The sequence below is a fragment of the Osmerus mordax genome, chromosome 4 (genome assembly GCF_038355195.1).
Source record: "Osmerus mordax isolate fOsmMor3 chromosome 4, fOsmMor3.pri, whole genome shotgun sequence".
In the NCBI taxonomy this organism is placed as follows: domain Eukaryota; kingdom Metazoa; phylum Chordata; class Actinopteri; order Osmeriformes; family Osmeridae; genus Osmerus; species Osmerus mordax.
The window spans coordinates 9,250,368-9,276,630 of record NC_090053.1 but is presented as its reverse complement, the minus strand read 5'-3'; the positions used below and the strand labels follow the sequence as shown (position 1 = coordinate 9,276,630).

The 26,263-nt window shown below is 43.3% G+C and overlaps 1 protein-coding gene across 4 annotated transcripts; it reads left to right on the top strand.

Moving 5' to 3' along the window:
* Positions 1-7,162: 7,162 nt before the first annotated feature.
* On the top strand, positions 7,163-24,517 carry atp2b1b (ATPase plasma membrane Ca2+ transporting 1b). 4 transcript variants are annotated; one of them, XM_067233950.1, is made up of 20 exons: positions 7,163-7,358; positions 12,532-12,729; positions 13,611-13,868; positions 14,135-14,260; positions 14,930-15,057; positions 16,163-16,184; positions 17,608-17,760; positions 18,211-18,425; positions 18,676-18,918; positions 19,370-19,611; positions 20,047-20,284; positions 20,650-20,829; positions 21,091-21,178; positions 21,287-21,393; positions 21,773-21,964; positions 22,309-22,522; positions 22,844-23,055; positions 23,303-23,410; positions 23,709-23,897; positions 24,149-24,517. In XM_067233950.1, the coding sequence occupies exons 1-20, from the start codon at positions 7,163-7,165 to the stop codon at positions 24,515-24,517; spliced, it is 3,678 nt and encodes a 1,225-aa protein (XP_067090051.1). The 4 variants fall into 4 exon arrangements, with proteins under 4 accessions (XP_067090051.1, XP_067090048.1, XP_067090050.1 ...); XM_067233947.1 differs by having other exon boundaries at positions 14,930-15,142; positions 16,158-16,184; XM_067233949.1 differs by lacking the exon at positions 16,163-16,184 and having other exon boundaries at positions 14,930-15,142.
* Positions 24,518-26,263: the final 1,746 nt, after the last annotated feature.

The window sequence follows — 26,263 nt, the reverse complement described above, 5'->3', positions numbered from 1 at the left end:
TTTTGAAGATTAGTCATTGGAAGGCCCAACTCTCTTCCTCTGTGTCTCCCAAAAATGTGAAGACCGTGCTCTGGCAAATTAGAAACCAAATGTTAACGTGGGATCAAAACAAGAATTTCTAAAATGATCTGCAGCTACCGATGGAATTTGGGGAATGAAAGCAAACCACTTAGGACATGTGAGCACCAATCCACTCAGCATCCACTGTAGCTGGAATTTCAAGTGAAAACAGACATGTGTGCTTCTCAGTGATTCGCCGCTTGTTCTGTTTGCAATGCCGCAGGCAAGAATATCATGTTAGCTCAGTGTGTTAACAGTGTCCGAGACAGGGGGTCGTACCAAGTGACTGAATAGAGGAGTGAGGTCATCCTTCCCTGTGTTTCAGATCTGCACCACAGCAGAGTAGCGACTACCTCTACACATCACTGTAATCCTGCTGTGTAGCGTGTCTGTCTGAGTAAAATAGTGCACATTGGCCTGTTCCTCTAATCTTGCTGTCTGTGCAGTGTGTGTGTGTGTGTGTGTTGTGTATAATCCTGCTCTGTGTGTGTGTGTGTGTCTGTAATCCGGCAGTGTGTTTTCATTTGGTGTGTGTATGTGAGAGTATGTGTGTAAGCGCCATTTAAATGTAATCCCCTTCCCCGAGCATGGGCATCTGCGCACGTGAGTACGTGCGTGCTAAATGCACACCGCTTTAGATTGTGTGTGGCACGTGTGGAGATGCGCCACTTGCCGTCAGATGGCTTTTTGCAGCACTCCAGGTAATGATGAAGGGTGGGGCCTTGATTAGGACGTGGGACGCTTGCTCTGATCTCTTCATTGTTCTCTTTCGGTTCTGGGTGAACTGGGCCTGGGCCTGGGCCTGGGGGGAGAGCTGAGGGGGGGTCTGGGCGAGCCGGGCCGAGGGAGGTGGGGCCCTTGTCAGAGAGGAGGGAGGAGGGGAGAAAGAGATGGGGGCGGGGCTTATGCTGAACCCCTCCCCCAAAGCTGCTGGTCTCTCAAGGGGCCTTGGGGAGGGGGGAGGGTTGTGTGTGTTTGTGTGTGGGGAGGGGGGGGGGCGGCTGACCCATTGACGAGGGGGTTTAGTGGTTTTTATGCCGGAGCACCAGCGAGCCAGTGGATAACGTCCAGGCAGCATCCACCAGACCACACCTTCGCCACGCAGGAAAGGCCAAGCACACAGTGCCACCAGCTGGAGCTTCCAGCGGATAGGCTCGGCTATTTATAGCTAATCCTGTTTCGGTGAGGTCATGCTCTCTACCGTCCCTGAGACGGAGCAATCGGAGTTAAGTGTCGTACTCGCGTGCTACGGTTGTACTGGAGAGAGGCTGTGTGTGGAGGCTGCGGTACAGTACACCAGACATTCTCTTTAGTGAGTATGAGTGTGTGAGTGTGTGTATGTAGGACCGGGGACATTTTCTTCTGGAATGGCATGGTCGGTTTCATCTCCTCTTAAGTCCCGCCTTGCTGCCACTTCCTGCTGTGACTTACCTGTAAGTGACTCCGCCTTTTTTCCATCAAGCTGTCAGTCACATGTAGGTCTGTTGGAGGTGCTGATACTTGAGTTCCAGCTTGTTTAGGAGACAATTTGTTGTCAAGTTCAGGAATTTGTCAGGATTTTGTATTTGAGTCCCACATGACCCAGTCTAGGAGCTTTGGAAAGGGATTTTAAGGCCATATTATCTCTTTCACCATCCACGTATTTATTGAATTGAATGTTTTTGTAATACAATGGACATTCCTCTCTCTCTCTTTTTCTCTGTTGCTTCTCACACAGACACAAACACACAGATACACAATCTGTTTTTTTACAAAATAGGTTATCAACACCTTCTCTGACTCATGGTGCTTGTGAAAGGGTGATAAGGCCAGCGCTACCATATTGAGATTAACCATCTATAGAACCACAGCAAGCAAGACAAGGCTTCAAATGTTGCCATCGGGTTCGAAAAAGACAAGCATTTACTTGTCTGCTTGTTTTTTTAATTTAAAAGTCAAACAGTATTTAGAGGTTGCCATGTTCATCTTAAATAATCAAATAATAATACTGTTGGGTAGCTGAATAGCATTTTGGGTGTTGACTGTCTGTGGCAAAGCATTTAAGCATGCAGAATTTAATGAACGACCACCCCAAACAACATCTTAGTGCCTAAGAAGATGTTACAGATTATTCTGGTTGGTGATCTAGGCCTCGATCTCATCAATAAATAGGCATTTAAATAAGAGTTAATTCTCTGATCTAAAGAAATACCCAAACAAACAAGTATTTGCTGTTGCTCCAAGCTGGTTTCAGAACTGCTGCCTGCCCATGTTTTTGCACAAATGCCAAAGTTATCTCTTTTTTGATGTTGTTGTTCATCAAATAAATGAACGTCTTAAATATGGATGTTGAAAATTCTGCAATTCCCAACCAGTTTGCTTTGAGGCACTGCACTGGTTTTATCTGTTAAACACATCTGGATGACATGGGATGATTTACAGACAGAGGCATGTGCAGTACAGGAGCTTTGTGCATGTCAGGACTTTTTCAAAGTGAATATGTCTCACCTCTTACCTGTCTGTCTCTTTTACTTCTTCTCGAGTTCAACACGAAACCCTCTGTGTGTCTGAACAGTTTAATCCCAATGTATGTCCCAAAGCACAAACATCAACTCACCTGCAGCTGTCCTGAACTGCCATCGTATTTGTGTATTTCTATAGGTACAGTAAATTGCTCATGTATGTTTCTCATGCACATTGTATTGTTTTAATATAACAAGATCACACCTCATGGATTACAGCATTGCTTGATTAATATTTTATTCACATCCCAAAACATACTTCAGTGATTGGGAAAAGGGTCACAGATGGGGACTAAACCATCTCATAACTTAAACTGACCTTTCCAGCACAAATCCATTCACCAATTTCCATTTAGGAGAACTTCCTGTTGCCTTTGATGCTGTGGAGAGCTTGACTTCCTTCTACCAGTATTCTTTGATGTTGAATCAATTTCTCATCCTTAATGCAGCAATCAGGCTGATAGTAATCCTCATCAAATCAAGAGCACACACAGAGAGCTGCTACTGCAGCAACTTCACATACACAGACACAGACTCACAAATGCACTCACGCAAACACAAAACACACACACACAATGTGTTCTGCAGTTGTGTTTAGTCATTCTACATTCAGTATCAAGGACATTGAAAAGGATAATTTACCCCATACTCACTTTTGGTTTGTACTCACCTTTACTAGAACTTTCTGTGGTTTCCATAGAAACACAAATTTAGAGGGCACTGGCAGTGTTCAGTTTGGAGAGTTGGGTGAGTAAGGGAACAGAACAGTCACCTGCATCATGGAATCTCACACAGTTCCTCTGAGCAGTTTTCTATTGAAGACCTTTTGAGGCAAAAATCAAGTGTTACTGGGTTGTTATCTTATCTTAATTGTTTTGCCTTGCAGGCAACATTTGCAAGCAAGCTAGGGGAGTCAGGTGGCTGAGCGGTTAGGGAAGCGGGCTTGTAATCAGAAGGTTGCCAGTTCGATTCCCGGCCGTGCCAGATGACGTTGTGTCCTTGGGCAAGGCACTTCACCCTACTTGCCTCGGGGGAATGTCCCTGTACTTAATGTAAGTCGCTCTGGATAAGAGCGTCTGCCAAAATGTAAAAATGTAATGTATTTCAGGGAAGAATTTACTACAGTGTCACAGAATCATTTAAATCTGTTCTCCATTAGGGAACTATTGTCCACCTCCATGTACTGCCATTGTTGTTGATATCCATGGTTACTACAAAATTGATCTCTAAATGGGGTTTGACACGGTCATGAAGGTGAGGGTAATTTTGGGGTCAATACAGACTGTAGTCTTGGTTTAAAATTAATCTGCAGAACTACCTCGCACATGGTCTCATCCATAATTCCGTCCCAGCGTTTAAATTGACTTATTTTTAATGATTAAATAGCCTAAATTATTTTGTTACTTTATAAACAGAGATGATTAATAACACTCTAATTTGCCTAGCCCTGTGGATACTTTTGCCTTGTGGATTACCGACCTGTTTCCGTCTGACTACGATTCTTGCCTTGTCCTTTTTGGGAGAAAAATAAACACATCACTGTTTACTCTGCGTCTGGGTCCTCTTCCCTTTCTGGGATCTATCTGGGATCGTGACATTCGGATTGTAACTGTGGCCAACAGAAATATGTAATGATCAGGGTTTGTCACACTTTTGAACCACTTTAGCAGCATTTTTTGAGGAACGCATTCCCAAATAATCCCATTTAAGCATCCCGAATCCATGATATGAATGCAATCTTAATAAACTTTGTAAACTAGGCAAAGGCCTTTTTACATTCTTTTTACAGAAATTAAAATTAACATGGGTTCTAATTGTCACCAAAAGTAGCAATATGAGATGATTACACCCATAGCCTGATCCATTCTTATTGAGCAGATTTCTTTGTTTAAAATCATTTGATGTGCTAGATCTCCCCACTACAGTGAGATCTCGCAGGGGCTCTCTTTGGATCCGCTGATACAGCTAGTCTGCCGGGGTTTCTCACAGAAATTACACTAGACAGGAGTATGTTGTTTTGGGAACAAAGTGTCCTGATGAAATTATGCTTAGGGTAAACAGCCCTTGAAATATCCTGACCAATAGGTTGCTTTTGTCAGCAGATACATGATTGTCTTCCTCTACAGCCCGGCTGTGAAGGAATCCAGTGCCAAACTAACTGTTTAAAAAGCTTTCCATCTGGTGGTCTGTGATATTTAGGCTAGTCACTGTTCCCTACCTCAAATTGACAGTTTGATCTAATGGCAGAGGTTTTAACAAAAGGGGAATTAAGATTGTATTTCATATCTAAGACCACACACGTTTACCTAGCTTCATAATATCCTACAGGTCAAACAGTGGAATATCCAATACATTTATGTAAGAGTTATTATGTTAAAAAAAAGTACAGTCCAGTGCCTGTATCTGACGTCACGGGTATTAAACGTCGTGTTTTATCACCCCCGGTCCCCTCATAACATGGTACGTTCCCTGATAGTAATTCTACGAAATTCATCAAATGGAATCCTCCTTATGCAGTAGGACAACTGCGCTCCAAACTGAAATTTTTCAGATGCAAACGCCCCGCCGGCAGAGCACAGCCGAGTGAACGGCGACAGAGTTTTTCCTCAGTTCTCTTCACTGCGCCTGCTTCCTCCCCGGTAGTGAGCGTCTCTCAGGAGAAGCAAGCGGTGGATGTGCAACGCACCGATGCCACAGATTGCCTAATTAGATTAAGCAAGAGGCTTTCCTGAGATAATCATTTAGCCAGCCTTTTTCCTCTAATGAAGCCTGCGTCGGGTGAGTGTGTGTGCGATGAAGGTCAAACCATAATTTCAAGGGAAGTACCGCAATTTTGGTTTTAGACCTGGAAAGGTTAACTATCTGGACTCCCTCCTGAAAATCTGATAGAAACTCTGTAGGTGCGATGTTTCTTTTGGGAAGACGCTGCCTGCCCTAACCGGGCTGACAGTTGTACCGGCATATACCTCCTGTTGCGTTGGAAAGGGGGATGGGGGTATTTCATGTAAGTACAACCTCTGTTCAGTCAGTCAGTGGTAGAATAATTGTGTTACGTACATATCACCCTAAATGTTTAATGTGATGGATCTTGAATGTTGTGGACTGCTGAAACTGGTTCTGTTTGTACGATACCATTGTAAATTAAACTGTAGCCTACAAACTATGCGTTTGTGCGTTGTCAATCCATGAGATTATAATTCTCATCCACAGACTAGGAAAATGTGTATGAAAGCGCGCTACGAAGCAGAAGCAGTAGGAATGATTCTGCCTTCCTAGTTTTGCTGGTCTCTTTTAAATCCGGGCTTTTAACACAGCCCCAGTAACTCCATCAAATTCACTTTGGATTTAATAGACTCATTGTGACTTTTTGACCCTTTAATCAATGCTTAAGATTGAAGAACTAACACAGAGGCCTTTGTAAAATGCACATTTGGTTTTGGATAGTCGAAGCCACGTGTTTTTAAAAATCTGCTTTTAAGAAAAACAAATGAAGCCTGCATGCGCTATTTTTAGACCTGTTTCTAAATCTGCACTCATCCTCAGACCTTACAGTGTTGGTTTGAGTAATTAAACTGTCTGTACATTTAAACAAATTATTATTTCAATTGATCAACCTATAAAAAGCAAAACATGTTTCTTGCCATGAATTTATCTCTCCAGGGCCATGCCAATTTTATGCAGCTGCTAATTTTAGCCTTTCATGTCTTAACCTGACATGTCAGTATTCCCTCTCCTTGACTTCCTGTACAAGCAGGTTGTCACTCAGTTTACTGGTCAGTGAGGACAAGTGTTAAATGGGCTAGCCTCAAAACAACAACCAACAAATCACCCCCCAAAATGGACTTACTTATGATTGATAGATTAACTGAGATGACACTTGAGTTTTGTCTACAGGCTAAATCCTACTTTATTTAGGATGTAGATTCTGAAGATGTTTATGTGTGTGGTGTTGCTGTGTGGCAATGGTTTGGTTTGACTGAATTTTGAGTCATTATGACAAAATAAAATGCAATGGTTGAATGGAGTATTTTCACGGTCACAAATGACCATATATCTGAGTAAGAAAGTAGTTCCAGTGATTTCTTGAAAGACATCTTCATTCCCCTTCCTACAGAGTTTGGGACTAATTCGCGTTCATGTAAATCCCAATTTGAACTGTTACGAACCAATTATAACCGATATTAATGTGGTTATTCATGTCTAAACCAAATTTTATGTTCAGTTAATGACAGTGTTTTCTTGAACCTGAATCTCGATTGAACTAATACAGCATATGTCATTGAGGATAAAAAGTTAGAGACCTGATGAGTAGGGCAGTTGACTAACTGTTTTTGTTTTCCTTTTCCAGATATAGCCTTTATAACTGCAGAGGACATCTGCCAGAATCAGCAGCCAAAATGCGAGAGTGGGCATGTAGGGATCAATTGAAGATGGCTTTTTACGTGTCTAAGTCACGCTCCCAGTGTGAAGTCTATCCCTGAGGAATTAAACCAGTTTATGGGAAATACCGTATTTTTACCACTGAGGACTTAACTCGCCTTTTTTCAAAAGCCTCTCTCACCACCGCCACCCCCTCTTGTGTGGTGTGCCCCAGAGGAAACATGGCCAACAACTCATTTCGTGGTTCGAAGCGAGGCCGGCATGCCGAGGCCAATCACGATGGAGATTTTAGCGTCTCGCTCAAAGATTTGCGCTCCCTCATGGAGGTCCGAGGAGCAGAGGGAATAACTAGAATTCAGGAATGCTATGGAGATGTCCAAGGACTATGTTCCAGGCTACGAACATCACCTGTGGATGGTAAATATGAAAGGCCTTTTCACTTACATTTCAATCTTCTGGTTATTTGACTCTTGAAACTACTCCTTTGAGCTCTATTTTGTCCATTCAATTGATCACTAATAACCACAATTATTACACCACATTTACTGAAATGTCTTATTGGGTCATTTACTTCATATCTTTAGTATGTGACGGATGTTGAAAGCAACTGCTGTAGATTTGTTGTCAAGACAAAGATGGAACATCCAGATGAATTCCACGTTCTAGCATTCATGATTCATAACAACCCTGCTATTATGTGGATGCTGTACGGATAATAGCTCCTTTGATAACGTTTTCAAAAGATGGGCATCTTCTTGAGTACTCTGTGATTGAGCAGAGTCTCCGAACGATTGGAACAGATTGAGTGTTCAGGCCCCAAGTGTTCCACACCGTGGGGGCTGTCTGTCACTTCTTATACACTGGGGGGAAACTGTTGCTTTTCACACAACATAACCGCCTAGGGTGACACATGTCAGAGGTTATTAATGTATTTTGGATGTGTGGAGTTCTGTGACAGAGGACTTCAGCCTCTAAGCAAGGAAGGATGGAAATCCAGCAGAAGTTTCAATCAAAAATGTACAATAAGTTATTGATCCTTTTCATACAAAGGTGATAAACTTGAAATAATGTGTTTCTAATGTACTCCATCAATGTGGTGAAGCTGTACAAATATTCAAGGTATATAAAATGAGGGTTTAAAGCAGCCATGCTTACATACGTTTTCAGGATAGCTGCTTCTTAAATTGAAGTCCTATCACCAAGGAATTTTACTCTATGGGGGAAATAGCATAAATATGACATTAGACTGAACCATTAGTTATGAAAAAATGACACATTTTATACAGCTTCACATCTCCCTGTTGAGTGGTATTGCTCATGTAATTTTATAGTGAGAAGATTTATGTGGTTTTATATGCGAATTACATTTTTAGAAGACAGACTATGGCAGTGATGGTCAAAACATGGAACAATGATGATTCACTCCAGGTGTCATGTAATTGGTGAATGACCTGGATGTCATTCAACACAAGAACTTTCTAGATTGTATACGTTTTAAATATAGTCTTCTGATGGGTTGGGATTTACTGTCACTCTCATTGCCATGTAATCATTGTGGTAATAGAATATATCCGTATATATTCAGAAGTGACAACACTGGTAGACAGGCCTGGTTGGGGTACAGGTGCAGCCCAGTTGTCATTCTGCGTAATTACTTCAGTGACCTTTTTTGAACTGTTGGGGGATGGGAAAGGATTGTGAATGTGATCCCAGATTAAACAGCACATTTCCATTGCTTTCGCCCTCTCTCTCGTACTCTCTCTTCTCTTTGTTTCCTCCTTCCCTCTCTCCTCTCTCTCTCTCTCTCTCTCTCTCTCTCTCTCTCTCTCTCTCTCTCTCTCTCTCTCTCTCTCTCTCTCTCTCTCTCTCTCTCTCTCTCTCTCTCTCTCTCTCTCTCTCTCTCTCTCTCTCTCTCTCTCTCTCTCTCTCTCTCTCTCTCTCTGTCTCTCTCGTTTATAACATGAGTCAGAAAAGTGAATCAGACCAAGGTAACAAACTTGATTCATTTAAAAAAAAGTGTAACCCCAACCACTGTTGATGCTTAAACAGAGTCTTGATGGATGACAGTGCTATATGGATGTTTCACTCAGTTGCTAAATAATTTGTTCCCAGGAAATGTAAAAAATGAAACATAACTTTTATTCGCACGCCTTTGAATAAATCTAACCTTTCTAATATTTGTGCCATAGAGTGTGCTCTATCTGGGCCATAGAGTTACATAAATGTAGTAGTATCTATATCCAACCAGCTGACTATATCTTTATAGTGAACCACACAAAGAGAAATTAATTAATAACCAAAAACCATCCATGCTCCCTCCAGTAAGTCGTGTCTCTTACCAGACTCTGGCTGTTCAACACACCCATACCAGGTACACACATACACACATTATTTTACCCGTTTTACTGAAGTATTAAAATAAGAAATGTTTTGAATCGATAAGGGGAAGATCTTCACAAATGATTGAAATTGAATTCAGTAGTGCTTTTGCGAGGTCTCTGACTAAGATACTGTTCTTCTTACTTCATACTTCCTATTAGTTCATCAGTAATCAGAGAGTAATCAGTAATTCCACACAAGTCCCCCTCCCTTATTCCTGTACCCTCTGGCATGTTTGATACCCAGTGTTTTGCCTGTCTCAAATGTGTGCCTGTGAGCTATTTTAAGGGAGCAATGTCATGAAAATGTAGGCCTAACGTCTATCTGAATCCAATTAAAATCAAACTTTATTTATATAATAAATATAGCCTTTTTAAAAGCAATGCTACAAAGGACTACACAGATGCCCACAGATTAGCACCGTATGACCAACCTAAACTGTCTCAAACACTGTAGGCCTACTATGTAGGCCTTACATTTACAGTACTATATGTGTAGGCGGTACATATGTAGATCTTACAGGGTAGCATTGGGTGCCTCATGCAATGAAGCAGGAATTTACAAGGCTGCATTAAATGCTCTCAATATTTTGTCCCTCTGCCAACCCATTTGTCTCCGCTCTTTCCACAACATCTGGCTGTGACTGAGTTCCCAAAACCACATGTGCAATGCATTTGTACATATACTGTACAGCCCTGTATATTTTGTAGGATAGGTCAAATATCCCCTTTAAAACCTGTTGAACCATGATAAATTGAGAAAACTCACAACCTTGAAATGTTATGTTAAGGGAGATACACTTTCCTCGTGTATACAATCACATATTTTAATAGCCATGTATTTTTGATTTGATTTGAATATTAAGTTGAAGTACATATCTCCATTAGCTAGGCTTTTCAGAGTCAGGAATGTTTCGGTGAGGACAGCTCTTTTCCACTCTGTATCCCATTCCGTCCTTTGACATTTGCCTTCCATTATTTATTCATTCATTCACCATGCCCCTCATGCACACTCAATAAACACCTTTAGCATTTCACCCGCACTACTTCCTGTCCCACCCCACCACACCACACCACTACCACCACAACAAACATTTATGACTCACCCACAGAGACATTACTGACAAAGAGCATTAAAATGTCACTAGCAGCTTGACTACATTGGAAAATCCATTAGACCGACAAATAAAGAAAACCAGCACAGCTTGACTATAACTCAGTGTCGACAGGTGGGGGCAGATTGATTTACCTTAGGTAATCCCACTCACCTTAAACCGCCAAGCATGGCAGTTGATTGCTCGGTTCAGGACTAATCTGTCACGCTTGTGTAACGCCCCCCCACCCCATCGTCCGCCTTTGAATACATCTCTGATTCTGTGTGCATGCTTTTTTTATGCTCAAAGTGCATTGACCCAACAAATGAGAAGCCCGCTAGTCTTGTTTAGATGATAGGTCAAAGCCAAAACGCTGGTGTGGCTTCTACAGTTTGAATAGGAGTTTAAAGTGCTGGATGGAACGACATGGTTAAGCGGGATTTAGAAGGAATAAGCATACTAACCCAACTCAACAGGTCAGAGGAACCTGAACCTGCTGTTTGTCACAGAGAGTGAGCAATGAGTCACTCAAACGGCATCTTATTTCATGAGGTTGAAATAAAAAGCAGACCACTCCTTCCATATACTGAGGTTTCTTAATTTGTGCTGCTGTCATGGGAGTCCGCAATAACACTATGGCCCAGTTTCCCAGACATGGATTAAGCCTAGTCCTAAAGTAAGAGAAAACATTTATGAAGATGTCCATTGAAAATGCTTTTAGTCTCGATTAATCCAAGGTCATAGTTATCTACCTTCATAGTTAAATGTGTCTCAATATTTGTGACCGAAATTATTGGTGCTTTGTAAAAACATTCCAAATGTTGTTGACCATCGGCTGTATTGCTCACAGTTTACTGCATTCTCCATCAATCCACTCAGACTTTGCAGTAGACTGAATTATTAGACTTCTGACAGATCTGATCTTGCAGAGGTGCACGGTTAACAGATTGTCGTGTGCGCACGCCCACTGTTGCTGTAAACGATACTGCTTTGCAGTCAAACAGAGCTATAGATTATTTTTTTGGGCACTATAAAGAAACATCCATGGTGCACTTCAGTCTGTATGCGGGTCATTTGTCAGCAGTCGAGGCTCTGTGCTTTTGAATGACATGTCGTTTGTAATTCTTTTTTTGTCTCCCTGTTTTCTACTGTGCACATCATAGTCATACACATCATGTTTACACCAACAGCAGCAAGTGGACTGGCTGTTTTATGTCAGCACGCAATCAGTGACAGCCTCTGTGTCATCTTCCTGTTGCCAAGACAAAGCTATGTGTAGCTTCAGACTATGGTATTGAACTATTGACTTTAGCACTCGTTTGAGTTCAAGAAAAAAAACAGATTCTGTTATGAATTCTGTCTGTAATGTTTAGCTGCAAACTTGCATGACATCATTTTTTAAAACCAGGAACAGGGAAGGATTTGACAGGAAGGATGTTGCTTAGAAATCCTCAAATGAATCATTCATGCAGTGCACTTTCTATGGTCTGTTGATATTTGGATTACCCTTTGCCAAAAGTACAAAAACTGCCTAGGGTTTTTGTGCATCTAAGGTTGGACAATGTGCTATTTTAACCCTTGTAAAACACACAAAAAATAATTTAGTATGCAGCATTTTATTGACTGATATTTTCTCAGAGCTGTATAGCAGAGGCCCATTCTTCCTGTCAGTTTTCAGATGAGTTGAGACAGCATGAGCACACCCGCTGATCAGCAGCAACAGGAGCTGTCAGGGGTGATTAGCTGTGTTTGTTTTTCTGATCCTTTCTAATGTGAAGCCTGCGGACATCAGGGCGGCTCTCTGACTGTAGTAATGCTCCTCTTCCCTCACAGCAGGTCCATGCACTTCATCATTGCTACAGTATTCACCCTCTTTGGCCACTGACTAAACATGTGTTTATGCTTTAGTAAAAACTGTATATTTTATAAGCTTTATATTTTTAGTTTTTGAGAAGGCTCTAAAGGTGACACACAATGACAATTGTAAACACAACTGCTATGGAGCATTGCTTTTAGAACACTGAAACTGTATAAGACGATAAAAATACAGAATTGTCTCACAAAATAGAAAAATACAAAAGCCCAACAGATGTTGATTTGTGTTTCCTCTCCCTCCAGGCTTAGGAGGACACGCTGAGGACATTGAGAGAAGAAAAGAAGAATTTGGACAAAACCTTATACCTCCCAAAAAGCCAAAAACCTTTCTCCAATTAGTGTGGGAAGCATTGCAAGATGTGACACTAATCATCCTTGAGGTGGCAGCCATTGTATCATTAGGCCTTTCTTTTTACAGACCTCCAGATGCCGAAAGAGAAAGTAAGTATCTGCTCATGTGTTTGCTTTCTGTTACGCCACCCTCTAGGCTACATATGCACATGTGAATGCATTTTCAAATTATATTTGATTTCAAGTTCCCTCATTCTGTTAAACGTATTCATCATTTGATAAATTTATTGCAATATTTCCTGCAATGAGTCAAGTAGATAGCGAGCTCTGGTTTTCCATGGTGGGCTGCACAGTCACTGGCCATTAGAGATTGGACTGATACATGGAAATCTGTGTGACATGTGGTTGTAAGAAATCAGTGCAGACCAAAGCAAACGCATGTAATTAAATCCGGCCGTAGTTCTACAGTTTATCCTTGTTAATGATTGTGTAATCTGAAAGGACCCTGACCTTATTGACATAAACATGGTTTAAAATAAAATGACCAGTTTAATTTCACTCATGTTGCGAATATACTTATTTACAGTGACCTATGGTTAGAGGTCTTTTTTGATTCTCTGATTCACTTGGATGAACTTACAGTCCAGTTTCAAAAAGCATTGTACGGTGGTTCTTGTGGGTAACAAGTGAACTTCCTCTGAGCTGGTGAGCGGACTTACACATCAAGGCCAGAGAGGCGGGTGTCAACGTCAGAAAACAAGCGTCTTCTCACTTTTAGCAGTAAAAAAACAAACATTTTACCTGCACCACCATGGTCTTTATAAAACAAATGAACCCCCCAACACTCAACACCAGTTGTGCCATTTCGGAATATCCTGTGTTCTCAAACACCAAGGACAGCCATCCCAGCCACACGTCAAGCCTTATCTAACAAACCCTGTTCAAGTCAAAACAGGGGAAATAACAAAACACAAACTAGCTTTTTTAGAAAGAAAACAGCCGTGCTCATCGTTGTCGCCTGTCCGCTCCAGATTGCGGGAATGCGGCGGGAGGAGCTGAGGACGAGGGCGAGGCGGATACGGGCTGGATCGAAGGTGCCGCCATCCTCCTGTCGGTGGTGTGCGTGGTGCTGGTGACGGCCTTCAACGATTGGTCGAAGGAGAAGCAGTTCCGAGGGCTGCAGAGTCGGATAGAGCAGGAGCAGAGGTTCACCGTGGTGCGCGGCGGACAGGTCATCCAGATCCCCGTGTCCGACATTGTGGTCGGAGACGTGGCTCAAATCAAATATGGTAACTAAGGCTGTGTTCGTATGTAAACCGAACCCTACTCATGTAGAAGTAGAGGGACTGAGGCACACACACCCTCTCGCACCTGACAGTAAATACACATGCGTGTTTCATAGAAATGGATTTACCTGTCGTGACATTCAGTTGTCTGTCGTGAACAGTAAAACGCGCGTGTATCTTAGTTTGATTGTCTGCAATGTACCGGATTCATCGAAAATCTTGTTATTAATGTCCATGTCTTTGCTCATCCTGAATGCGTGCGCTTCCAGGTGATCTCCTTCCAGCGGATGGTGTTCTCATCCAGGGCAACGACTTAAAGATTGATGAGAGTTCTCTCACGGGCGAGTCGGATCATGTCAAAAAGACCTTGGACAGAGACCCAATGCTGCTGTCAGGTATTGAGAAGCACCCACCCGCAATCTCCCACCCCTCCCATCATTCTATGTGTCATCGTTTTGTCAAGGTTTCACTGAAACCTCATACTTAAGCCCCATGTTCTATTTTGGTAGGTGAGCAACACATTTAATGGGTATGAAGGTTCCAGCATTTTCAGCAATGCCAGCACACTCAGACAAACCAGTATGACACCATTTTAAAGTGAATTTTAAGACATGTTACCTTTACTGTTTCGCTGTTAGGTTTCAGCAAACGTTTCTCGTGTGATAAGACCGATTAGTCTGCCCAGATCCAATCTTATGGAACCTGTGCTTAGATCATTGTAACCTCCTTTTAGATCATTATCCCTGCTGTGATCCCATTGTTTACCACTGTACATTCGGACTCCCTCTGGTCTCTCAGACAGAGATGATAATGGAGCCAGGCAGCTGTTTTTCTCGCCTGTAGATAGTCGCTTGGGAAGGCACCGTAAGGCCCTGACTCCACTCTCTTCTTTCTTCTGACCAACCATTTAACTGGGTTCGATGGTTAAATAAGTGCACTACTGGTTTCTCACCTTCGCTCTCCTGCCCAATCACTCACTCACTCACTCACTCCTTTACTCACCCATTCACTCTCTCCCCCTCTCTCACACCTCCCCCCACCCTTTCTGTGTTACACTTTCTCAGGCACTCATGTCATGGAAGGTTCCGGAAAAATGCTGGTCACAGCGGTGGGTGTGAACTCCCAGACGGGCATCATTTTCACCCTGCTCGGAGCCAGCGGAGACGATGACGAGGACGACGAAGAGGAGAAGGCTGAGAAGGAACGGAAAAAGAAGGAGAAGGAGGAAAAGAAGAAAGAAAAGGAGAAGAAAAAGAAAGAGGAGAAGGAAAAGAAAGGCAAAAAGGACAAGAAAAGTATGTGGAGAGTAGTGTTAAGAAAAAATGGTACTGTGCGTTTTTTTTACATTAAAACTTACTGTATTGTCACTGTGACAATCGTCTTGATTGATATTAAATCATATGACATTGTATGCATAGTGCAGTTTTATATTACACACACATCCCATCCAATCCTTTTACTTGAAGCGGTTTGGCCTCCGTGAAAAACAGTAAGATGTAGCGTTTTATGCAACATCATTATTAACAAGTTTAAAAACATAATTCATGAGACCTATTGAGTATCAACATTATGCTTTTGGTTCATCTTTTGGATGGATATATTCTGTATTTATCTGTTCAACGTAGATGATTATGACATGTCTGGGGCAGCATGTTCTCATCTTTGAGGCTTTAGCAGTGGGGCTGGCTCTGTGCTCGAGATAAAAGGCGTAAATGTGCTGGAGTGATGGGGACCAAGGCATAGACATACTCAGTCTCAAAGTTCAGTTCACACAAGGTGTATTTGACTATATATATATATTACACCTGTTATAGCACCTTAACAATGTTGGTTTACTTTACTTCAAACATCAGAAAACATTGTGTTGGTGCAATGGTTGGTCTGGGGTTGTGATGGTCATTTGAATCTCCTTTCTTTTGAGGCTTTTCATACCATAACTCCAAACATAAGACATTGTTTTTGTATTTATAATTCTGATGCTTTGTTCAGAGTTATTCAACTGCTACTTGTAAAGTAATTATGAATATTATTAAGAATAATTCTGATAATTCTGCAGTCAGGTCAACAAGGCCCAAAGTGTGTGTATCAAGGGAAAGGTGATGTTAAGGTTGACATTTAATCATTGTCCATCCCCCCCATGTTGATGTATTTTAATAGAAGATAACTTCACTGTAACAAAACAAATTTGATTCCCTCGCTGCACTCAAATTAAGACTCACAGATTTACATTCAATTAGGTCAAACAGATACGTGTGTAATAGACTGAGTCAAGTGTTTCTTTTAACTCCACAGATAAGAAAGAGGACAAAGGGAAGAAAGGTAAGAGACATCTCATTATTGACACTGACCTATATTGAATGCTTCCAAAGACAGTGTGTGTATTTATATGACTCATAAACCTGAGGTCGGTGGCTGTACCCTACTTGAATTGTGTTTTTTTCATTATTAAGTGTCTTTGATCTGTAACTTAGTAAACATTGCTGTGCAGCATGCACCAGAATACATGCAAACGAATTAATACTAACTATATGACAATTTATTTACTTATTTTATGTTAGTGTCGGTTGTGTGCATTTGGGTGGTTCAGTTTCTTGGATGGCTGCAAAGTCTGACTTATTTGGTCATTGTTGGTCTGGCATATATGTATCAATCATGCAGGTTTAAAGGTATCTTCTATAATGTCATGGAGACTAGGGATAGAAAGAGGAGGGTTAGAGCTCAGCAGTTGAGCATTTCAGCCGACAGGCTCGGTGCTCGTTTGTCGTTTCGGGGGATGTTTGCAGGGACCCGTTTCCTTTTGTGTGAGCGTTAAGTGCTGTTGTTTACCAACAGCAGTAACTCTGCGGCGGTCTATGCGAGGTGAGTGCCATATGGTGACTGTCTTCAGCATGCGCCCGTGTGGCCATATGGTCATGTGTATGTCCCTGTGGCCCAGGCAGCAGGTGCTCTTGACTCCGTTCATGGTGATTAGGACCAAGGAGATTACAGGCCTTAAGCTTGGCAGCTGCTTTTCCCCCCTGCCTGCCTTTGTTCCTTAACAACCTAATTTACTGTACTCGGATCAGCACACTTACACACATACAGTCCACATGCATGCACACACACATCATATGCGTGCCTCGACAAACAACACCCCGCTGCCGCAAGTCCCTCGCTCCCAAACACATCCGGAGAGTGTGATAGGAATCGACCGTGCGGGCGTGTTTGGGGCACAGAAGAGCGGGTTACGTTTCGGGATGATGTGCGGTTAGATTGGCTTGTAGTAGAGAACCTCTGCCAAGAAATCCCAGACTAGGATGATTGGCAGTGTGTGGTGGATCCCACAGTGGAGCTCCCCCTATCAGTTTCAGTGCAGTGTCAACAGCCTCCTGTTCTTCGACCTACGATCTCACAGCACAATGCTGGTTCACTGCCATAGTGGTTCATAGTTAGATATACGCCCGACCTGTTGCCCTGCCTCTGTCTGCAGGTGTGGTGGCCTCTCTTGACACCCCCCCCCCCCCCCCCCCCTAGTTGTCAAGCGTTTTACCATCTGTACTTTGTACGCATGTTCAGAAACTGTATTCAAGTAGGAGTAAAAGAAACGGTATCCCCAAAGTAAATGATAAAGGATCAGATCCATATTTTCAAAAGCCTTTTGTCTTGAATGCCCTAACAACCGTCAGGAGTTGAACTGCTAAAAGTATTGTTAGATGTTGCGCTCTGTCTTATGGTTTATGCAGAGTTTCCTCCTTCCTGACAGGCAAGTCTCAGGATGGCGCGGCCGTGGAAATGCAGCCCCTTAACAGTGAGGATGGAGAAGGAGGGGAGAAGAAGAAGGCCAACCCACCAAAGAAGGAGAAGTCGGTCCTTCAGGGGAAACTAACCAAGCTTGCCGTGCAGATCGGCAAAGCAGGTATGACCAACACACAAGGTGCTTCTGGAGTATTCTTGTGTGGGCGGTGAGCTATTCAAATCTAATTTCCATAGATTTGTTTTTTCTCCCCTGACTTCTTATGCCGACATGATGAATATGTCTGGCACTGGCAACTGTTTTACTAGTTCCCCTAAAGAGTTGAAATAGCTGCAGACACAGCATCTGTATATGTCTTTCTGGCATATGGCTACATAGTACATCGACTTTCACTTCAGAAAAGTGTGCTCTTTAAAAAAAAGATATATATCGATCAAATTGGGGGAGGATATGGAGAGTTCAGTCGCAGACCATTTGACTGCAGATCGAGAGGTTGCAGGTTCACATCCCCCTTGTATATCGCTTGCGATTCAAATGCCTGGTAAACATATACATATTCATATATGTTCATATTGTGCTCATTTCGGGGTGACTTCATTCTGTGTCTTCCAGGCCTGTTCATGTCGGGGCTCACAGTCATTATCCTGATCTCTCTGTTCCTGATGGACACCTTTTGGATCCAGGGCCTGCCGTGGATCAAGGAGTGCACTCCCGTCTACATCCAGTTCTTTGTCAAGTTCTTCATCATTGGCGTCACCGTGCTGGTGGTCGCTGTGCCTGAGGGGCTTCCCCTCGCCGTCACCATCTCGCTCGCCTACTCCGTCAAGGTCTGCAAAAACTGTACATTCTGGTCGAAATCGCACTCGCTTTATGTTGTTTTAGTCACTTGTGTTCTTTGAGTCTCATAATGCTGTACTGTTGAGGATGGACAAACAAATTCAGTGGAACAGTATTTGTTTGTATTTTGGTGGGATGTAAGTCGGATGTTGGCCAGACGGATGACGACATTCTGTCTGGTATGGAAAGCGTTACCTCTGTAAATCTGTGTCAATGACCACATTGTTATTTATTCCTCAGAAAATGATGAAAGACAACAATCTAGTGAGGCACTTGGATGCCTGTGAGACCATGGGCAATGCCACCGCCATCTGCTCAGACAAGACGGGCACCTTGACCATGAACAGGATGACGGTGGTCCAGGCCTACCTCGGGGACAGACACTACAGGAAGGTTCCGGAGCCAGACCTCATACCAACCAAGATCCTGGACCTGCTCACCATGGGGATAGGGATCAACTGCGCTTACACCACCAAGATCATGGTGAGTTGGGTTTGACAACCCTGTGACTCAGAGGTAAAAACGGAATCCATTACATAAATGTGTTTATTATTTCAGTCATCATGATTCATGTCCATGCAATACAGTATATCAGTGTTTCTCCCAGTTTAAGATATCCTAATGTGGGGTAAAGTATAGCTCAGTGGTTAGAGCAATTGACTGCAGATCAAGTGTTGGTAGATTCAAATACCCCCTGTACTGTATGTCGCATTGTGTTATGTGTTACTCTTTCATTTCATACTGCCTACTGATACGTGAAATAACATATCAATAAATACAACAGAATTGTGCTTTAGCCTGGGTAGTGTGAGACACTGGGGATGACTGTTTACACTGTAGAGATGGCATCTCAATCTGTCAGTGACACAACCTTTTGTGACGTCTCAGTATCCGAAGTTGTCCTTCCGTCTCTAACCAAGCGTTGCGTCCTCAGCCTCCAGAGAAGGAGGGCGGTCTACCGCGCCAGGTGGGCAACAAGACCGAATGTGCCTTGCTGGGCTTCTCCCTGGACCTGCGCCGAGACTACCAGACCATCCGCAACCAGATCCCCGAGGAGAAGCTCTACAAAGTCTACACCTTCAACTCTGTCAGGAAGTCCATGAGCACCGTGCTGAAGAACGCAGACGGCAGCTACAGCATGTTCAGCAAAGGAGCATCCGAGATCCTGCTCAAGAAGTACGCCTGCTCTTCTACTGTTGATACAATACTGTCAGGTTCAAACTGAACTGAAATATCTAGACTTACGGTGATAGCATTCCCTTACTACCTTTAGACTTATTATTGACATTGTAGACATGATCCACTGACGGTTATATTTTGCAATAAATATAAAGCTTGAGACCGATTTGAAGAACCCTTTTGAAAGGAATTTTTGATGTCTTTAATTACCTAACAAATCTCCATACTATTCACACTACATTCACATTAGCGGAATACATAACATGTCATACGATGCAAAGCAATACATGACACCAACCCCATCACACAATACTAAACATGATACAATACAACCCACTACACATGACACATCATATATGATCCAACACACCATGCAACACATTACACACAGGACCACGTCAAGTTAACAGGACTCGTTGTGGCCCTTCCCAGGTGCTGCAGGATCCTGGTCGCCAGTGGGGAGGCCAAGGTGTTCAAGTCCCGGGACAGAGATGATATAGTCAAGACGGTGATCGAGCCCATGGCCTCCGAGGGCCTCCGGACCATCTGCCTGGCCTACAGAGACTTCCCCCCGGCGGACGGAGAGCCCGACTGGGACAACGAGACTGACATCCTCACCGGCCTCACCTGCCTCTGTGTGGTGGGCATCGAGGACCCTGTCCGGCTTGAGGTATGAAGCGCTGACTGGATAAACCCACGAGGGGGATTTCCGGTTATTCCGTCAGGAAGATACAGTGATGAAAACAGACGCATAGCCTAAACACCAAAAGAGCCGGCACACTCTTGCGTATCACGTTCGACATTGAGAACAAATGCTTCCCCGGGCATTTCAGTGTGCGATGATCATATATGCTAGCTCACCAGGAGCTAGGAGACCAGGGTCATTATTCAGTTCTGTCAAGAACTGGTCTCTCTTAAAATAGATTTGACTTGAATTTGAATGATAATCTTAGTCCTGTTATTTGTTTATGCAAAAGGAAGTGAAGGGACTCTAGATTAGACCTTGACTCATTTAGCTGTTGCGTTTCACCTCAGGTCCCAGATGCCATTAAGAAGTGCCAGCGCGCTGGCATCACCGTGCGCATGGTTACCGGGGACAACATCAACACAGCTCGCGCCATCGCCTCCAAATGTGGCATTCTGAACCCGGGGGAGGACTTCCTGTGTATCGAGGGCAAAGAGTTCAACCGACGGATACGCAACGAACTGGGAGAGGTAGGATGTCCTTGTAGAAACCCCGCTCTCCTGCCCTTCAGTCCTCCGTAGTTAAACACACAGTGTTTGGTTAAGCTACAGAACGTTCCTTGGCGCTGGCCACTGAAATACTGTTAGAACTGTGCACTCCTGGTCGTTGATTTTCTGCTGTACTTACGATGAGGCACTGTTTGTCTGTTGCTTTGCATAAAAGCACCTGCTAAGTGATTCAAATGTAAATCAGAGATCCGATTTCGAGGCCAGACATGTTTTCTGTTTCAGATTGAGCAAGAGCGCATTGATAAGATTTGGCCCAAACTGCGTGTTCTAGCGAGATCATCCCCAACTGACAAACACACTCTAGTGAAAGGTACGTTTTGGATTCTAGCGTGCCCGAATTATACCTATTTGGAGAATTACAAAACATTAAAGTATGAAATGTTCATGTAGGTTCATGATGACTTGTTTATGTTGACAGGTATTATTGACAGCACTGTTCTAGAACAAAGACAAGTGGTAGCTGTGACAGGAGATGGAACTAATGACGGCCCTGCCTTGAAGAAAGCTGATGTTGGATTCGCTATGGTATGATACTCGATGTATCCATGTTGTGTTAAATACCTGTATGCTTAGTGACAGCCCAGAAGTGAAACCCGCCGATAGAAATGCCTCGCTATTGTATGGTATTTTTAAGTATTACAGAATAATCTATAACTGTAACATCAATGGCAGAAAAAGAGCCATTGAGAGTGTTTCTTCGACATTTTCAAATGCGGTTTTTATATGAAGGAAGGCAAGCTGGAGAACGGGTTGAATAAAAATGTATTCATTGTAAAATTAACAATCCCGGACCTCTCCCAAATACAACCACATCCATTTTTCATAAACATGCCGTGTCTCTTCATTTGACCAGACGTGCACTGTCACATTCTGACAAACCCATTCTGACACGGTGTTGCTACAGGGCATCGCTGGCACAGACGTGGCCAAGGAGGCCTCAGACATCATCCTGACGGACGACAACTTCTCCAGCATCGTGAAGGCTGTGATGTGGGGGAGGAACGTGTACGACAGCATCTCCAAGTTCCTGCAGTTCCAGCTCACCGTCAACGTGGTGGCCGTCATCGTGGCCTTCACTGGGGCCTGCATCACACAGGTAACACACACACATACAGATGACACACACACACACAGAGGTGACACACTCATATGCAAGACACAAACACACACAGGTGACACGCATACACAGGGGGGGACATACATATGTGATACACACACATGCAGAGGTGACACACACAGGTAACACACAGACAGGTAAGACATGCACACACACAAGTGATACACGCACACACATACTGTCAAACACCCTTGCTTTCTCTCTCGTTTATCTCTCTCTCTCTCTCTCTCTCTCTCTCTCTCTCTCTCTCTCTCTCTCTCTCTCTCTCTCTCTCTCACTCACTCACTCTCCCTCACTCACACTGTCCACCTCTCTCTCTCCAGGACTCTCCTCTGAAAGCCGTGCAGATGCTGTGGGTGAATCTGATCATGGACACCTTGGCCTCCCTGGCCCTGGCCACCGAGCCCCCCACAGAGGCCCTGCTCCTGAGGAAGCCCTACGGCCGCAAGAAGCCCCTCATCTCCCGCACCATGATGAAGAACATCCTGGGCCACGCTGTCTACCAGCTCACCATCATCTTCACCCTGCTCTTCGCAGGTCAGGGCTGCAAGCAAACCTGAACCCTTAGCTCAGCAGGGTGGAGACTATAATAGTTTCACTTGTACTTTTATGGAACTTGGGGTCATTGTGACCCACCGTTGTGGTGCAAAAGGTGGGTCACAATGACCCCAAGGCAGCACAAGGTGACATTGATGTATTACTTCAAATAATATTGAAAGGGGTAGGCCTGGTTTTTAATGCCAGAACGATAATCAGCCGTCCTTGACAGTCCTCAGGATAGTAATCCACAGTTTCACAATTTAGTTTTTATTTCAAATGAAGACTCATCTGACTGACGACATCACTTCCTGTCCACAGGTGAGCGGATTTTTGACATCGACAGCGGCCGGAACGCGCCCCTCCACGCTCCACCCTCGGAACACTACACCATCGTCTTCAACGTCTTTGTGATGATGCAGCTGTTTAACGAAATCAACGCCCGCAAGATCCACGGGGAGAGGAACGTGTTTGACGGCATCTTCAACAACCCCATCTTCTGCTCCATCGTGTTTGGAACATTTATCATTCAGGTGAGCTGCGTTCAGGTTTGAAAAGAGAAATTAAACCTGTGTTTTTGTCTTGTGTGTATAAAAAAATGAATATTGTAAAATGTCGGTGAAAGCGTGGTTACAGTATATCTTGAGAACACATTTGACTCAGTTCAAATGACACCAACGGAAATGTATTTGAAGAAATCTCAGGTGACCGAGTGAAACGGCAGGATGTGCACCTAACCTGATGTGGATTTGAATTCGGTTTCCTGTATGTCTTTTCCAGATTGTTATTGTGCAGTTTGGTGGAAAGCCCTTCAGCTGTGTGAGCCTGACCATTGACCAGTGGCTCTGGTGTGTTTTTCTGGGTGTTGGCTGTCTTCTATGGGGCCAGGTGAGCTTCATTCTGGTCTCTAATCTCTTGAAAATGTCATGAAATAACCGTTAAACCCTCCAAAGGGGAAAAGGCTTTCACAGTTCATACTGGAATAGGGATGAGACATGCCACTGAAAAGACGAGATTATGACTAATCTTGCTTTAGTGTGACTCATACGCAGTTCACTTCTTAGTCAAAACCCGAAAATAAAGAGGAAGGGAGATAGTGAGAGACTCTATTGGAATGCCCAAACTCAACGTCCCTAGTGAGACCGTGACACCCCTCTGCCTCTCCGCTCATCCGTTTCTGTCGCAGCTGATCTCCAGCATCCCCACCAGCCGCCTGAAGTTCCTGAAGACGGCCGGCCACGGCACGCAGCAGGAGGAGTTCCCCGAGGAGGATCAGGAGGAGATGGAGGACATGGATGAGATTGACCACGGCGAGATGGAGATGAGGAGGGGCCAGGTGCTGTGGTGCCGGGGCCTCAACCGGATCCAGACCCAGGTACGGTCCCAGCAGTGCCCAGAATATACAGCTCATCCTGTTTGAGGGATGGATGGATGTGATGACTTGACATTGCTTTAAAAAATATATATATACTGTTAGTCTTTGAAAGTTGTCGAAAATATCACTTTTTTGTTAGGCCTCAGCAAATCATGGGTCTTTATGGTAAATGGAAATGGAAGAAAGTTATTTTCCAAGCAAACCAGCTTAACTCATTTGACTGCATTGCCGTCGGCTGTGTGTCTCCCCAGATTCGTGTGGTCAACGCCTTCCGTGACACCATGTCCCCCTACGAGGGCCTGGAGACCCCTGAATCACGCAGCTCCATCCACAACTTCATGAGCCACCCGGAGTTCCGGATACAGGACTCCGAGCCCCAGATCCCGCATATCGATGACACAGAGGGTGAGGACGAACCTCCCACTAAACGCAACTCCGCCATCCCTGCGCCTCTTCCCCCGCTCTCCACCATCCCGACCTCGCCCAACCAGAACAATAATGCAGTGGACCGGATCTTTCCGCTCCACAAAGACTCAAAGACTGGCACCCTGCCCCAGAATGCCGCTGGCTTGCCTCCGTGCCCCGGGAGCCCGCTGCACAGCCTGGAGACCTCTCTCTGAGCAGGGAGGCCAGCCACTGCTGCCCCTGGGTCATTTATTAGAATGACCTCCCAAACACACCACTAAACACAACCAAGATGGCGAAGGAGAAGGCTCTGAAGGTTTGGCATGTACTGAAATAGAAGACACCAAACATTCTGGAGAGCATCTGGGTTTTTGACCCTAAATATGGTCTAGCTGTTAGGTGTTTGTATGAAAAAGTGAGATTCTCAAACTTAAAATGAAAAATTATTTGCTTAGAAGCTTGAATATAATTAACATGGAGTCTGGGTTTATTGCCTCTTCTCTGCACATCTTAAATAGTAGTAAACAATGCATTGGCTACTTATATTTGTATAATTTGATCAATTTGAAGCACACCTGTTTACAAGTTTGTGCTGTTTTTTCAAAGGTTGGTTGAAGACCTACCCAACACAATGTACTATAAAAGAGTACAAGGGTGAAATGGTAAATATTGTATTTTAGATATGGCTGTATTTAGAATTAATAGTTTCTTTTGAAACTGCAATGTTTTGCCTGCAGTTTCTATTTGGTATTTATTTGTCCAGGTACAGTACTTAAAAAAACTATAGCAAGATACAAAGACTTGTGTAGAAAAGTGTTTTAAAGATGTGGTCATGGGGTCAATAAGGTATAAGTGGGATACCAAGAGAACATCCACAGATATCTAAGATGGGTTCTCTACTCTGTATATAATTTATTTGTTGTTTTCAACTAGTTCCAAAGCTACATTTCATATTCATTTGAAAGTGATCATGTTCCTGTTTTTTTTGTGGTGTGGTGTTGGCTTTCAGTCTTCACATCTATGCCACTGATGCACAGACTTCTCATTAGTGTTAATGAACAAAGGTAAGACCATGAATGTGTTCATGTTTAGGCAGAATTTAAGTGTGGAAGGATTCTAATTCTGTTATTGTTCCAGATTTTTATTTTTAGAGAATTGCGTAAAGCAAGTGGACCTTTATGGTTTTAAGTTTAGGATTTTGTCAGAGTTCTAGGTTGTTGTTGGGCATTTGGAAATCTCTTAACTGTCAATTTGTTGAAGGATAACCAGAAACCAGGGAGAAGTTTTGCAAAGTATAATCAAGGAAGCTTACTTAGATTTCTGAAGAAGACATAGGCTACAATCAGTCAATTTACTATTATCTTTGAGGAGATGTTTACATTCTTTATCATTAAATGAATCCATCTCTTCTTGTCATGAACTTTGGTCAACATATTAGCTGATAGCTGATGAACATATTCACACTGCAAGATATCTTGTGGGAAATGTAGTTTAATAAAGAGAAGAGACTTAGACTCTGAGCACAGAATACTTTATTGCACTAAATCTTAGAGAGACTGGATACTATGTATATAGCTTTGTACTGGATCTTTTTAGAGAAAAGCCAAAGCTTTCATGACTCAGAAATATGAGGTTTATGGGTTGGGGGCAGGTGCAGCATTGAAACAAATCTTTGCATTTTTTGTCAAGCCTATCATAAAAATACTATCATAGTCATAACTTGTTAGTTAGTTGTTTGTCAACAAGATCGTATGGTTCATTGATATTGGGTGCAATTCAAATAAACCCTTAAATAGAAAAACAATATCAAGACTTGTTGACTTGCTTCTGACCAGTTGAAATCTTGAAAGTTGAACTGCAAATGCACCCTTGGTCCTTGGTTATGTAACTTCAAACCACATCTAATGAAAGCAGTAGTGAAAAAAATACTATTAGATGGAGAAAATTGGAGAAGGTCAAAA

What these genes read in the sequence shown, in the direction of transcription:
- atp2b1b (XM_067233947.1), top strand. Translation starts at nt 7,163, where the DNA reads ATGGCCAACAACTCATTTCGTGGTTCGAAGCGAGGCCGGCATGCCGAG. An exon ending in AGACCCAATGCTGCTGTCAG is followed by an intron (nt 14,261 to 14,929) that starts GTATTGAGAAGC and finishes ACACTTTCTCAG; the next exon opens with GCACTCATGTCATGGAAGGT. An exon ending in GCTGTCTTCTATGGGGCCAG is followed by an intron (nt 23,411 to 23,708) that starts GTGAGCTTCATT and finishes TTTCTGTCGCAG; the next exon opens with CTGATCTCCAGCATCCCCAC.